Source organism: Molothrus ater, chromosome 19, assembly GCF_012460135.2.
Source record: "Molothrus ater isolate BHLD 08-10-18 breed brown headed cowbird chromosome 19, BPBGC_Mater_1.1, whole genome shotgun sequence".
NCBI lineage: Eukaryota > Metazoa > Chordata > Aves > Passeriformes > Icteridae > Molothrus > Molothrus ater.
The window spans coordinates 5,683,563-5,699,662 of record NC_050496.2 but is presented as its reverse complement, the minus strand read 5'-3'; the positions used below and the strand labels follow the sequence as shown (position 1 = coordinate 5,699,662).

The 16,100-nt window shown below is 52.4% G+C and overlaps 1 protein-coding gene across 1 annotated transcript; it reads right to left on the bottom strand.

The window, feature by feature from the left end:
- Positions 1 to 6,989: 6,989 nt before the first annotated feature.
- On the bottom strand, positions 6,990 to 15,897 carry USH1G (USH1 protein network component sans). The gene is made up of 2 exons (XM_036394725.1): positions 15,634 to 15,897; positions 6,990 to 8,235 (listed from the first exon to the last, which is right to left on the bottom strand). The coding sequence occupies exons 1-2, from the start codon at positions 15,795 to 15,797 to the stop codon at positions 6,990 to 6,992; spliced, it is 1,410 nt and encodes a 469-aa protein (XP_036250618.1). The 5' UTR covers positions 15,798 to 15,897.
- Between the last annotated feature and the right edge of the window lie 203 nt (positions 15,898 to 16,100).

Below are 16,100 nucleotides of genomic sequence, written 5' to 3'. Positions count from 1 at the left end.
CATCTGACTCTGGTGCTGTGAGCTGCAGCCACCCCGGGTCAGCCGAGCCTCAGTGCCACACTCAGGGGTTGTTTGTGGCTGTGGAGAAGTACCAGGCTATGGGTTTTCAGACATAAAAGGCAGCACCAGGCTGTCTTCCAGAATCCGCCTTCTGCCCTGTTCAGGCCTTTTGGCATTCTGAAATTCCTGCACATTCCTCTACAATGGTCACCAGCACTGCCCACAGCTGATGGCACTGTGCTCCAGGGATGGGGATGTGTCAAGTCTGGTCATCCCAGACATGGATGCATTTCCAAAACAGCCAGAGAGCCCAGGGCAGTGTCCTGGGGGGGTGAGCATTGGTGACAGTCCCAGGCTCTGCTTGGACATGGTCATGCCTGCTCAGTTTTGCTGTTTCCTGGGGTAGAGATAATGGATGGGAACAAAGGGATGTTGTGGCAGACAGATCTGTCGCCGGCGCCTCCTGCGAGGGCAGAGCCCGTCCTTGGACCAGAGCAGCGTCGTGCTGAGCCTGCTGCTGCCTCTGCCCAGGCAGCGGTGGCTGCAGCCTCAACAGAGAGGAGATGGGACCCTTGGAAATTCCATCCATGTTTGCTTACTGTCTGGGTTTAGGTGGTTTCTGGGCTGGATGCCACCCTGGCAGCCCTGCCCTTGCTGCTCCAGCCAGTGCAGTTCCATGGGGAACTGGGTGGCCCAGCCTTCACCCAGGTGTCTCCTTTGGTGATGGCTGCTCCTGGTCCCACCAGGACTTTCTGGGCTGGGTGCCTCGGTTGGCTGTGTAGAGTGCTGATGTGTTAGAGCTTGGTGTCCTGCAACAGGAAGATATAGTTGTTGTTAAAGTACAGTCTGAAATGTTAAAGCTTGGAGATCAGGAGCAGCAGGAAGGTTATCTCTGTCACTCCAAGAAAGTGAGGGATAATGATGAAAGCTGGGGTCACCACAGCCCTCAGAGCCACCCTGGAGCTCAGGTTCTGTGAGCAGGGATCCCTGGTGCCTGGGCAGGCAGTGCCACAGTACATGCAGTGACAGTCATTGGCCTGGCCCCACACCAGCCAAGGGTCCCACAGCCCCCTCAGTGCCTTTGCCCCCAGCAGAGTGTGCAGAGCAGCATGTATAGGCCATCCAGAGCATCAGTCCTGCAGTGCAGGTGTTTGCCCCAGGTACAGCATGGTCACAGCTACCAGCACTGCTCAGGAGTCACTGCTGGTGTTGTCTCAGCTTCTGAGGGTTCCCCACCTGCCATCACCCCTGGGACCCACGTGTCCCTGCTGAACTGACCCTTTGTTCACACAGAGGATGTTGTGGTGCTGGGGCTGTGCCTGACTGCTCAGAGTTCTCACCCCAGCACGTGGAGTGGCACAGAGCCAGCTCCATCACTGGGCTCAAGTCAAGTCTTCCTAAAATAGTTCCCCAGTTTCAGTTTCCCTGGAGCAGTGTTTCTGTGAGCCCATCCTCAGTGCTGGTTTCAGGGCTGTGCCAGAGCCTGGGTGTCACAGAGGGCCAGGCATGTTCAGCAGCTGGGGTGATGTCCTGGGTGATCAGCTGGAATGCTCAGGTGGTGTCTGTGCTCCAAGCATACTTTTTCCCAGCAGTACTGTCAGTGCCCATTGGGATGGATCCAGAGTGGGCCCAGGGCACTCTGGTGGGTGATGCCTCACACCTTTCTCTGCCCTGGCTCCCGCCTGGGATGCTCAGTGCTATCTGCAAGTGTGGCTCTGTGCTCCTTCTTGGGAGCAAGCCAGGATGATGGGTACAAGGACAATGGGTACCAGGGAGTTCACACCAGCCCTGAAAAAACTGGTGTCAGAATCCATGGTATTGCTTGATATTTTGCTAGTACTTATAAATTGCATTAAGTAGAAAAATTATGAACTGCAAATGTAGAAAATTACTTTCCCTGTTAATTCTGAATTCAGAATAAATTCTGTAAATTCTTAAGTCAGAATTTAAATAAAATGGCCCTCAGCTTCTCCCACTTTCCCAGTTCACTCAGCAACTGTCACTGGGAAGACATGCTGAGCTGTGTCCATAATCCTGCCTTTTGGGGCACTTTGGTTTTGGGAATAGCCATGGAGACTCCCAAGAGCAGTTGCAAGGCCCCTGTGAGGTGCTGCATCCAACCCAGGCCATATCAGTGCCAAATCCATCCCTGTGCTGGGCTGCCAGAGATCACCATGCAAGGCTCAGCAAATCCAGAGCATGCAGGAGGTGCTCTGCAACAATCCCCTTGCCTCTGTCCTGGCCATGCACCTTCCTGTAGCCATGCATTACTCAGCTGCTGGGCCAGGAAGTGAATCCCTGGTGGGATGGGCAGGAAATAGTTAAGCAAGTGGGGTGAAATGGCCCATGCTGGCCTGGCAGGCCCTAGACCCCAGAGTCACCCTCCGGTGTGGACACCATGGCTGTCACCAACTCCGGGTGAGCCTGGGGAAGAGGAGCACTGGGCAGGGCTGAGGGCAAGATGCTCCAGCCCAAGTAAAATCCCTCCCCCTGGGCCTCTCTGCCTGTAGGAGCTGTCTGGTGTCCTGTGGGTTCTACCTGGTATCCTGTGGTTGATGTCCTTTCTCAATTCCCATAGCAGTCCCACATGGCAAGGCCGAGCACATGTGCCATCCGAGGGCAGCAGCCATAACCAGGTGCTGCCAGAAGCCTGGAGAAGCAGCCATGTCCCCACAGGCCAGACCCAGCAGCCAAGCAGAAATGCTGCAATGCTGCCTGCAAGCCCACATCTCCAACAACACCACTGTATGAGCTCAGTCTTGCCCAAAAACCTCCCCTGCTCTCTCCCCACTCCAGACCAGGGTCTGGAGCGTCTGAGTGCTAATGAGTGCAAACATAACTCCCCTTGCAGCAGCTGCCTGGGGATAAAGGCAGGGCCTGGGAATCAGCATCACTTTCGTGAGCAATGGTCCTTCAGTGGAGGAGCTGTGGCTGTCCAGTTCAAGGATGAAGTGTCCATGCCATGCCTGGGCCACGGGCATGGCCCATTGGCCTTTCTCCACTCCCTACACACCACCTCCAACACTGTCAGGGACAAGGAAACATGTGTCCGAGCTAAACCCAGGGGACTGGTTTTGCTGGGAAGCCCCATTTAACACAGACACAGGGTGGTTTGGGGTTTGTGGCTTGGGGTGTTACAGGACAACCATCCCCAGGATCACTGGTTCCCTTATGGGGACTTGCTGCCATCCACTGCAGGACCTGCCCTGTGTCTGACTGCTCTGGTGCCACAGGCAGGGACAGTGTTTGCTCCTTGGCAGCAGTGGGTCGGGGAAACCTGCTACCTGGCTGGGTTTCTGTTTGGGAGGGTATTTAAGGGTGTTCTCCAGGGTGTGCCAGCCCTGGCCTCCACCCTGCTTTCACAAGCGCCCTCTCCAAAAGGAGCTTGTTATTCTCGGTCATGGAGTGTAATGAGCACCGTGAGGTTCCCCATGGAAGCTCCGATGGGCAGAGCAGCCATAGGGCAGTTGAGCTCTGAGAACCTGGGGACAGCCACGTTCCCATCTCATGCTCCATCATGAGCCCAGTGTGATGGTGCAACCCAGCTGGATGGGGGGCTTGGAATGCAGGAAACATCTCTTTGGCCAGGGCTTTGGATGTTGTGTCCTGCAAGGGCTGTGGCCCCACACCTTGTGCGACAAACTTGGTTGGAAACCATGGACCCAACCTTGAGACAAAGAACACGCATGAGATCCAAATGCAGGTGCTTGTTCTGGAGATTTTGGGGCCAATGACAGCCCCCCCATGTCCACAGACCATCCTCCTCATCCCACAGAGCCCATCTCTTGGGCTCTGCCACACTGCATTGATGTCACAGCACAGTTTTGCTCTCTCCTTGTGTCATGGAGGTGACCACATTGATCTCAGGGCTTGGTGATCCCAAGCGGCATTTCTGGGCTCGGTCTTAGCTATGCAAGGACATGTCCCATGGCACTTAGGTACTGTCATGTCACCAAACCTTTCACTGGCTCTTTGAAGGAAAGACAAGTTGGGAGAAAGGATCTCTGCCCACATCAGCTCAACATCAGCAACTGGTTGGGTGCTCCGAAGCAAAACAGCAAAAGTCAGGGAGTGTGCACACCCCAGGTGCCTAGACCTCTGAAATACCCTCCCTATCCCAGTGCCTGGCCTGCTAAAGTCTCCAGTGGGTGCCAAGCCAATAGATCCACTTCTCTTTGTCATCTGCTCAGATAAACTGGTTCCCATTGCATGGGAGTGGTAATGGAGTGAGCCATGGCAAATCACTCCCCTCCTGCACCCTGCACAGACCCAAAGGCACAATCCATCCCCAGGGAAACTGGGGCTGGAGACTGGTTCATGGTGGGCAGCTGATGCGCTGGCAGTTACCCAGAGAAGGGGCAGAGGGCTTGGATGAGGTTCACATGTGCATGAGGAACAGGGTGAATTTAGTGATCACAGCCTCATGTGAAAACTGTCCCGAGGGTGCAGGTCCTGCGGGCAGCAGTGGATCCCAGCGGGCTGTGGGCCCTATCATGCTCTCCCAGACCTGGTCCCGGCAGAGGGAGCTGTGACATCAGCCAAGCCATCGCTCTCCCTGCTGGGCCACCAGCCCTGGGCTTTGGAAAGGGACCAAAGAAAACAGTGCTGGGGCCGGGGTAGTGCAGCCTTCTTGGAGAACTCATTGACTCAGCACATCTGATTGCTCACCCTTTTGCCTGTACATTGAGCCAAGAGTTATTCAGAACTTGTAATTCCACATATAAATGCACTGTTAGGTCCTAAAAAATGCTTTAGAAAAATGGAACCAGTTTACATCTGTGCAGAAAGATCTCAGACCCTCAGTGCAGTGATGGTGTTTAGGGGATGCCAGAGCATCTCTGTGTGCAGTGGCTTGATGCTGGGACCCCACACTCTACTGGTGGGGATTCAGGCATTGGGGAGCAGCAGGGCAGAGAAACACCTGAGTATTTCTAACTTGCAAAGAGTAATTTTCCTCCCCTACACCCACACACCCAGGGCAAGCACAGACAGGGAGCAACACAGCTGCTTCACACCAAACAAATCCCCATCTTCCAACCAGCATAACCACGGCCTCTGCAGTTCTAAAGGGACTAAGTGTGGTCCAAATCCCAGCCTGGCCTGGGATGAGCACACACAAGTCATTCCTTATCATTTGCATCCCTGAGATGAAGTGGATAAGCAATGCCAGTAACATGTGCAGCATTTTTCTGATCTGACAGTCTGCATCACAGCCTGAACAGGCACTTTGCCAATACCCCATGTCACAGGCTGCTGACTCTCCCTCAGTAGGATATGTCACTGCCCATCCTGCTGCCGCACCACAGAAACTCCTGCAACCCAGGAGCCATTCATAGATCACATGTAAAATAGCACAGCAGGGCTGGGAGTGCACTGGTGAGTGGGATAGGTCTGTGGAAACACCTGACACTGTGGTTCAGAGCTGTGCTTGGAGCACTGATGCATCAGGGAGGCTCAGAAGAGGCTCTGGGCAGCAGCCTGGTGCTCTGCTCAGTACTGGGAGATTGCTGGATTTCAGAGACAAGGTCCTTTGCACACAAACTGCTGACACAGCTCAGTGCTCTGGAGAGATGGGACAGAAACACTGGTCTGTGAAATAACCATTTGACCACTGGAAGGCAACTACCAACATGTCCGAAGCAACATCTTCATTCTTGATTTTGCCCTCAAGACAGCACTGACCAGACTCACAGACCTGTTGGGCACCAGCTGGCTAAAGTCATGGCTGGCACATCTCAGACTGAGACCATGGCCATCAGAACTCCCTTCCAAAAATATAGCACCAGACAGGATGATGCTTCTCACCAAAGGAGAACCAAAAGAGAGAGCAGAATTCCTAAACCCTCTGCTCCTCAAGCCCAAACCCCAAAACAACCACTTGCTCAGGGAAGAATAGATTGTAATTATTTATTTTGTGTCCCTTTAAAAATATCACGTTATCTCCTTCCGTTCATGGCTTGGTGTGGTCTCACAGCCTGTGACAGCAGTGTCCCAGCCATCTGTGCAGCTCACTCCTTCCTCCAGTGAGTGGGAGACCATGGTCCCTTGAAGGCTGGCAGGTTGGAGCTGCCTGGTCCACTCTCAGCTGTCATCCCTCTGTGCCAGGAACCACCCGAGAGCATCGCACAGACAGGGAGCAAAGTGAGGGAGTAGTCCTGTGGGACTGGTGGGGATGGCTGTAGCTTTCAGCTGCCCCAGAAAGGGAGTCTCTGGCTTGTGTTTTCTGGCAACTTAGAACTGGGTTTGTTTCTTGAGCATTAAAAAAAAAAAAAAAAAAAAAGATGCTGCTGCTATCTGCAAAGGAAAAGAGAAAAATCTATCAGCACCATGAGGATCCAAGAACAAGCTGCACTGAAAGGCTGTAAAAGCAGCACACAGATATCTGAAGGTTGAGAAGCCCAAACAACACAGTGAATTGGAGTGTCAGTGCATGTGGCCTTCCCTTCTCCTCTCTGACAGGTACAGTCCTTTAACCCTACAACCAAACCCTGGAAACACCATAAAACAGCAACAACTCCAACCCACATATGCAATCTGCAGAGGCCTGAGTAAGATCTCAAGCATTTGGGGAAGGATTCCCAAAGTCACCTGGCACTGCCATCAGCCTGGTCCCACCAGGAATTGCGGTTGATTTCCTAATGTCTTCAAAAGGTGAAGAGTCAATACAAGCCTAAGCGTGGTTAAAAATCTCAGCTACATGGACTGAGAAGCGTCAGACCACAAAGCAGTCTGCATTCAAATGGGTTATGAAACAAAACAAGGGCTTCACGTTCTGCCCAGTTACATTAAGGTTGTTGAGTAATGAACTAACGCTATTGCCACCTCTCCAAACTCTCATCCTTTCCACATGAGCAGGAATTTGCCCACACACAGAAGTGCTGAGGTTACCTGGACTCCTACTCTTCCAAAGCAGGTTGAAAAAAAGACCTTACATTATCCACATCTGCACCTGCTGAAGGGTTTAACCCCTCAGGCACCCCATCTCCCACTTACAGTTCAGTGTCTACAATGACATCTGGCTTCTCCAGTGTTTGTCGTCTCCTCTGGATGGCATCCACAATCTTTTTCCTGGGGCCCAAAGGGATATTGATGCTCTTCAGGTCATGGTCTGAACACAGCATGAGGGCCTCCAAGTCAATCTTTTCCTTCTTCAGGATGGAGATGAATTCAAACATGTGCAGGGAAGCCAGAAAAGTTTCCAAGGGGCTGGTGTCTGGTTCATCGTCATCATCTAAGCCCAACTCCACCTCATCCCAGGGCAGCTCCTCGGCGTTCCTCTCCTGCAGGCTGTTGGCACTGCCAATGCTGTCGTTGAGACTTGGCGAGCGCTGCAGGCGGCTCCGCAGTCTGACGCCCATCCCGTCGGCGCCGTCCTCCCCCAGCGCGGCCCCGTCCTCACGGCCGATCCCGAAGAGCCCGCTGCTCACGTAGTTGCGCCGGAACACCATGGTGCCCAGCCCGGGGCGGTTGAACAAGGAGTCATGTCCGGAGTCAGTGCTGACCTCGGAGTGGGCCGAGTCCATGTGCAAACCTGGGTCGCTTATGGCACGGGAGACGGTGTCTTCATCCGTGAGGAACATGTCACGGATATTGCGGCGTGTCCACTCCTTCGGGCTGGCGTACGTGCCCTGCTTCACAAACATGACATCATTGCCCAGCTGCAGACCAGACAGAGACCGCACGCTTTTCCTGCCATCCTCGTAGATCTTAAATGTCCCATCCACCTGCTTCTTCTTCTCTAATTTCTTTTGTATTTTTGTCTTTCCCTTGGCTGTGCCATGGATGGTGGCTTGTGAATATGGCAGGGAAGTTACCATAGACATGTGCTGGAACTTCTTGCTTAAGGTGCTGCTGGAATAGCTGGAAAAGCTCATGGTATCTGAATTATCTGACATCTCCTTTCTGTACCGTTTCTCCATCCTTTCGTGGTGCTTCTTCTGCAGCTTCACACAGTCCTTAATCCTCCTCTCTGCATCCCGAAAGGCCTTGTCCTTCAGTTTGCTCACCAGCTTGGGGTTGAGGTTGCTCTGCTTGGCAGCAATCGAGTCCAGGTACCGCACACACTCCATGTGCCCCTTCATGGCTGCCATGTCCAGTGGGGTGTGATAGTCATTGTCCAGGCACCAGATGTTGGCCCCAAAGGAGATGAGGAAGGAGAGGCAGTTCAGGTGGCCGTTGGCTGCTGCCAGGTGGAGGGGGGTGTTCCCCCAGATGTCACATTTGTCTGGATCACCCCTAGGCAGCAAGAAAATCAACTGTTTAGCATGCAGGGATTGATGACAGACTTCACTGAGACATTCCCAGCTGTGCAGGGACAAATCAGCACCATGAACTGTTGCCTCCTTGCTTGAAATATCAAGTTATGCACCTAAGGTACCTGCAACTTAATTTTAAAGGGATTTTCTGGAGGGGTGTACTACTGACATGGAATCACATGTCCCACATGCAAGGCTGTGGCAATGTGACTTGGATTTAGGTCTCAAGAAAAATGTGTTCCCACATCAAACCAACTTCTGGAGAAAGGCAAGTCAGGTTCTGAATAGCCCAGAACTGAGATAAAGGGTCTAATTCCATCTCTGACCTTAAGCTTGTTGTAAAATTTCAAATCTCAAATATGCCATTAAATTCTAGTCAGAGTCTGCCTTCAGAACTTGGCTTCATTCAGACTCTGTGGGGGCGTATGCCAAAATGCCTCTTTGTCTGCCACGTCCTGGGTAGGACACCTTGGGATCCCATCCATCCTCAGCAATGGTTCTGAAACCCCCCAGCTGCCATACCTTCCCACCCAGCTGTTCCTTGGCACCTGAGGAAATCTGTGGCACAAAGAGGAATGTTGGCAAGAGAGGATAAGAGTGATTTTGCTGTCATTGGCTTTTGCATTGGGGTTTTGAGGGAGATTTTGCTGTACCATACTTGGTGTCGATAGCACAGCTGGAAGCACGCTGGTATTAGCACATCCAGAGAATCCAGTTTCAGAGAAAGTGCAGATTAGGTTTCTGCACTCCTCAGGAACTGGACACTGCCAGTGGCATCTCCATTCACACCGTGCCAGCCCCTGCCCCAGCAAGCTGCTGGCAGGACACAACCACTTGCCTGCATCTCCTGCCTCCTGTGCCAGGACAAACACAAACATGGGATTCAAGGGAAGTCTGTCCTCCTGACATTCCTCTGTATTTGTGCTCAGGTGAAACGAGAGAGACTTCACACCCCTGCTGGCACCAGCCCTCTCCCGAGCTGTGTGCTAATGATATGCAGCCAGCAGCAGTATCTGTCAACAGAGCACTCTCCCTCCGTGCACATGGATATGGCAAAGCCTTTTATTAAGGCTGGGCAGCTCCACCACCCTCAGGAGCAAGTCCTCGTGGGCAGCAGGGCTCTGGCAGAGCTCTGGCTCAGCACAGCTCCTGCCTGTTCCCACACCACCCTTTCGGTGAGCTCCAGAGGAACCCAGCACTGTTCCTCCTCCACACAAACCTCAGCTCCAGTCCATGGTGACACCAGGAGTGCAGAAGGCAAATCATAGAGTTGAAAGTGACCCATCAAGGATCTTCAGGTCCAACTCCTTAAATGCACACTTGAGACCTTCAGCAAAGGTTACTTAACTCCTCACTGCTTTAGGGTCTGTGTTGACAAGAACTGGGAGCAGCAGAGCCCAGAACCCTCTCCCAAATCCCATGAGCTCTGAGCTATGGCTTGTCTGACTTCAAAGAGTCCAAAAACTTCTCCCGAGAAGGAGCAGGAGACCACAGGAGCAGAGGGACTTCTTTATCCTGCTGCTTTGCACCTTCATCACTTTATGCAAATGCCCAAACCCCAGAAACAGCCTCATCCAGCACATTCATCCCCACACAGGGACCCCACTGCCTGCTTGGAACACTGTCCAAGGGGCAGCAGAGACAGCAGAGAGGAACTGCCCAGTCAGTGTAATGCTAAGTTTGCAATCCTTAGGCTTTAGAAAAGCAATAAAGCCTGTCCAGAGGTTAAGCTGGAGATTATTTGCACCCAGAGCATGAACTTCCTAACTTCACTCTCTGAAAGCTGCTATGAGGTGCACTCAGCTTTCTCTGTGGGAGCATGAACAGCAAACTCCATCATAAACAAGTTTTCACTAAATTTACAGAAACATAGTAAGTACAACCTTGAGCTCATTGGCAAATTCAGCAAGTTAATCAATAGGTTTGAAACTCTGTAAGGCCAAAAAACCCACAAACCCTTCAGGACTTTTGAGCCAGAGCCTTTGACATCTCTTATAGAAGGAGAAAAAGGTTTCAAAGATGGGTGATGAAGAGGGGGAAGGCAGGAGATCACAGGGTTGAGGAGCCATGAAGCCAAGAAAAGGAGAGAAGGGATCTGATAGTACTCTGGCAATGCCGAGTTTCCAGGAGCAGTAATTCCCCAGCCCTTGCTTCTACCCTCGTAGTGACATGTCCAGGCTGGGAAATGCATGGGGAGGATAAATATTTGATGAATTGCAAGAGAGGAGTAAATAATTGATGGAGCTGGATTTAAAGAGCCAGTGAACCTGTTCCACATGGAACTGTTGGTACTGGTGGAGAGACTCCAGTGCATGAAGGGCTGTTGGTTTGTTTTGTGTGCTCTGAAAGGGCACTTGTGTGCCTGGCATGTGTGGGCAGGTGAGCCAGGGCACCCCAAGGGTCCCAGTGTGTATGTGGACTCATGATGTGGACAGTGACTAAGCAGTGGACTCACTGGAAACAGTCTTGCCCCCTAAACTAAGTGTGTGGATGCTCAATCCATCAAGTACCTTTTGGAGCCTATTCTCAGGTCTGTCTGGTTCAGGGTGCACAGGGCAAATCAGGGAGCTCTTGGTGGTTTCATATGTGAAAGTCTACTTTCCTCAGAGAGTGAGGGGAAAGAACATCAAAACCAGCTTTTCCTGGTCATTTCCACTGTCTAGAAAGAAGAGTATTAGAGCAAAATTAGATATCCCAGGCCCTCTGCCCTGTAAATGTCTGCCTCAGGCGCTAAAAATGCATCAGAAGGAAAGAAGAATGGTGACTTGCAAAGTAGAGACGTTTGATTCAACTCAGATAATAAACATGAGGCCCTCCCTCTGGCAGGTGTCTGTCTGAGCAAAACTTCACCTCCAGGGTGCTGCACATGAGGAGATGCTGACTGCAGGTTCCACTAAGTGGGAACATATTTTAATAACAGGTGTAAAGTGCAGCACTTCTCAACTTCAAAGCATTTTTGAGCACTTAGTCAACTCCTGTAATAATCATTATTAAAACACTGTTAATTGGGCCCCTTATGTGGACATGTGCATCTCTTGAGTCACTGTGTTTGCACCATGACATGCATGCTCACTCCCTTCCTGCTGGTTTTTGCCCTCTGCTTCTCCCATAGGATTCCAATTAGCTGGGGAATTCAGTGGCACTTACATATGCTCTTCCCTGGCCACATGTGTGAAGTTCCTCTGATAGCAAAGGGCTGGCTCACCCTTGGCTCATGGGTGTGTGTGAGGTATCGGGCCCTCAGATGAGGAACCAACTGGGTGCAGTGTCTCTGCTCCCATAAAATGGTTTTGGATAAAGGAAGAATGAAAAAAATAATTTATGGCTTGAGAAACAATCCCTCACTACCTTCAGCATAGTCAGTCAGGGCAATGACCCAAGCAAAGCCTAGAAAAGAGCAGAAAAGATGAGGTTTTGGGCTCAGAGCAGAGCTTTGGGTCCTGTACATCAAGTTTTCCCCAGATAGTGGTAGCCTGAGAATTCAATTGTCCTCCAGGCTCAAATCCCCAAAAATCCAGCAGAGATGCTGTAGATGAGGGTCATGTCAGGGCTCTCTGCCTCTTGTCCCAGCAGAAAGCCAGGCTGGCAGTTCCTGTCCAGCTGGCTGCTCATGCTGGGGCAGTGTCCAGGGCCATGTCTCCTGGTTCAGCACCTCAACGTGCCCAGGGCTCACCCTCACTGCCAGCAGCCAGCTCAGGTGCCGGAAGCCACGAAGCTGCAACAGAGCCCCACCCTGCTCCTTTGCCTTCCCGGCAGGTTGTCACCCTGGGAAGGTCCCCACCAACACAGCCAGGCTGCCCCGGCTCCCACGTGGCCTCCAGCCCTGTGGGTGCAGAGGGTGCACATCACCCTCACATCACCCTCACATCACCTTCACATGCCTTTGCTGCAACCTCCCCTGCAGCCCTGCCCGGCTGGGCTGATGTGATGCCCTCGAGCAGCCTGGCTGATGTCAGGAGCCACTGTCAGCCCCAAACCATGGCTGAGCCACCCGTCCCCTCTGCCACTGACATCCAAAGTATCTGTGCCCCCTGTTTTTGTAAGAAGGGAAAATGAGGACCAGCTCTGCTGAGCGAGGACCTGCAGACACATCCTCACTTCTCCTGCTGTCCACTGCAAGCAAGTCCCGGCTGATCCCAGCCAAGGCCCCCAGACCTGGCTATAACTGGAGCTGGACTGGTGCCTGCCACTGCCACAGCAGTGCCTAATGAAACACACTGAAGAATTACTGTGTCTGAAAAGCTGCAATGCTAAATGCCAGCTTGCCTGCCTCTGCCCAGCCATCATGTTAATTGAGTTTGTTTTCCTCACTGGAGCCCAGCCAGGAGGAAGAAAAAGGCTTTTTGTGTGGCAAACAAGAAGGATGAGCCACTGCTGATCCCTCCATCCCAAACCCTCTCTCTGTCTGTTGCAAAGGGTGCACAGAGGCACAGACACATCACCAGCTGGTAGGGGCAGCACAGTAAGCCTATTTCATTACCCCTTCCATGTCGGTTGGGGCAACAAGCTTCCCTCAAGGATCTACCAAATGATTTCTTTCCCCCTCCTTGTTCCAGCCTCACACCACAATCTGCTGAACACATGTGGATGAGGCTCCTTCACTGATGATAGAGCCTACATGTGTCCATCAGCCTGACACAACCATTAGAGCCATGATTTTGGCTCCCAGGAACCCCCTCCCACAGCCCTGCTTTCTCAGGGTTCCTCTGGCCACCCTCAAAGGGCTTTCATAGCACTCAATGTCCCATCTTGTTTGGGCACTGGTGCCACTGCCCAGCACTGGCAAAGAGATTTTGATGTTTCTTGCTGTCCCAGGACTCCCCATCATCCTGTGTGCTTTGACATCCCTGTGTAACCCAGATGGAGGCTCACCAGCCCCCTCAGGCCCTGCAAGGAGCCAGTCCAGCCCCAAAGCCTCCACGCCCCGAGACACTGCTCCATCCCATAGTCCCACACTCCCACCTCGTAGTGCAGGGCTCTCTGAACCAAAGGAGGAATATTTTGGCAGCAGAGGCCAGAGAGCAATTCTCTGACATTTTGGGATGCTCTGGGGTCCTCCCTCTTGCCTCAGAGTGGTTATAGTGCAGGTGTAATAGTAACATATATAACACAGCATTAAGTATCATCTCTGAACAAAGCTTAAATACCATGGCACATCATCCTGGGCACTGGCAGAAAATTACAGGGTCTACCCTCAGGCTCTCCTGGGTCTTGCACAATTCCACCTCTCTGGCACCCTTGTCCCCAGGCTGGGGCTTTCCTGCCTTTGGCAGACCCAAAGCCAGCTCCAAGGAGCAGGGGTGTGCCTGCCTCCATGCCAAGCACTTTACTGGTCTCTCTGTGGCCCTGGGCAAGGATCTGAAACATGGAGATGAATGCACAAATGCAAACACATCCTGCAGTCCCACAGCCACACACCTTGCTCCACCATCCATCATGTAAAGGGCACTGGGCTTTTGCCAGGCTATTTTCCTTGTCAGGAACAAATGTATATTAGGTTGTTAATTAAACAGCAGCCAAGCTGCACTCGAACACGATTTGAGCCTACAAGGACCTTTTAATCCAATGTGAGTTTACAAAAGCAGCCCTTGGGCTTTGTGGAGAGGCAGAAACTGCTGGCTTAGATGGGGGTTGGCAGGGCAGGCAGTGGTGCTGCAGGGTGCCCTGTGATGGAGATGAGCAATATGAGGAGGTACAGTGATATAAAGAGATTATAAAGTCAGTCCAAAAGGCTTTGCCTTTCTGGAGGGGCATTCATCCATCACTTGAGCCTTCCAGGTTGACTTTTTGGCCATCAAAGAGTAATTGGAACAATTTTTAACTTCAGGCTCTCATCCCCTGAGCATTCCTCCCATGTCTCTCTGGCCCTGGCTAGCAATTCTGTCCTGACAGGAGCTCTGGACAGGTTTTTGCTGAGCAGAGTCTTTCCTGAAGTACACAGGGAGTCACAGAACCCCACCCAGGGAAGCATCCCAGGGCTCTCAGCCCAGGACCCTCTCAGGATGCTCCACTTGGAGCACTGTCTTGCTCACTCCCTTCCACACTCAGAAATAATCTTTTCCTGAACACACTCCTACTCCATCAGGATTTCTCAAAGCCACTCTGTACACAGCCTTCAGTTCAGGATCCGAAAGGAAATTATTTATAATGAAAGGACAAGAATGGATGGAGGAGCTCTGCCTGTGAGCACAGCTGGCTGAATGTTTTGCACAAGCAAACCAGAATATCAGGAAATGGCAAAAGCCCAGGAACAGGTGCAGTGGAGATGTGGCTGGTCAGGTACAAGAGCTCTAACACAGCCCAGGGTGGACAACAAATCCCTGCATGGGAACTGACAGGCCCACCAAGCCCAACATGGAGAAGTAAAGCCCTTCCAAGGAGGTGTGACGTCCATCCAGGCTGCTGACTTCAGTACCATCCCATAATATTAGAAATACAAAAATCAAAATCAGCACCACCAATCTCTCAACACAAGGCAGAAACCACTCCAGCTTGGATGGCTTTAAAAGAGGTGCTCAGAAGAGCTATTGGAGCAGAAGGAAGCACTGGGCCATGTCTTTGGGGGGTTAATAAGAACTGGAGTGTCACAGACTGCCCCAGAGGGAGCTAGGAATGGCAGGTCTTGCTTTAGCACAAACCTTGTGTGGTTCCCCCAACACCAAGGTGTAAATCCCCTCCAGTCTGACAAGTCCCCTTAATACCACTCCCACCTCTCCACCATATCCACATTTAGGAAGCCAAAAACTCTTAAGATTTGGCAGCCCAGGGTGAGGTACAGAGACACAGACCAGTATGGAGCAGGCCCTGTGGGGGAGACTGGGCTTAAAGAAATCTGCTCTTGGAAAACCTGTATTTCCTGGGCTCCAAGTATACAACAAGCTGCCCAGGGGTCACATACTGAGACCTTGCTTTGGGTAAAACAGACAAGTGCCAGCCACTGCCAGCTGGCACTGCATACATCCCTCTGCGAGCATTCTTGGGACAGAGGGAGCAGTAATTTTCTCTACCTCCTCACTTAAAAGGGCTTTTTTCACATCAGCAACACAATGTGTTTATCCTTACAGGACCTGTAAAAGATTACAAAGCACTTGGAAAGGTGAACTCATCCCTACCCAGGGTGCTGCAAGCAGGCTGGGGGCAGGAGCACTTAAAGGGTCAGAGGAGCTGGGAAAACACAGAGCAGTTATGAGGAGTGTTGGATTAGATTCAAAGCACCACAAACAAAGAAAAGTAACAGCAGGGAGGACAGGAGTAGGGGTCTTATAGAAAGAAGCCATAATTTTGTGAGGCACACTGACCTGTAAGCAGAGAAGGGGGAAGAAGGGGGTCCCAGCTACTCTGCTCCTCAGAGCAGCCCCGTGCCCTGGCCAGCACTCACCCTCTGCTGACAATAAGGCGCAGGGCGTCCAGGTTGCCGTGGTAGGCGGCCCAGAGGGTCGGGGTCATGCCATCCTCATCGGGCGAGTTCAGGTCCTTCTTGGTGGCTTCCTTCAGCAGGTCCAGGTAGCCGTCCCGGGCGGCTCGGTGGTACTGGTCATTCATGGTGCCAAGGCGTCCCCGGGCCAGCACATGGGTGCCCAGGGGGCCCGGAGCATGGGCACGGACGCGGGGCAGGGGCAGCTGCCGGGAGGGCCCCACTGGCCTCGCACAGCTCCGCGTACCGGGACACCTGAGAAGTCCTGGCCGGGGAGGCAGGAGCGGTTCCAAGCCCAGCCAGGCAGGCTCCACAGCGCTTCCCCTGGGTCCTAAGCATCCTCCGGCCCCGGCGGCTCCTTGGAACACGCACCAGCTCCACGGCACATTAAAAGCTCCAATTAAGCAGCATCGCTCTGTTGGGCTCAGCAC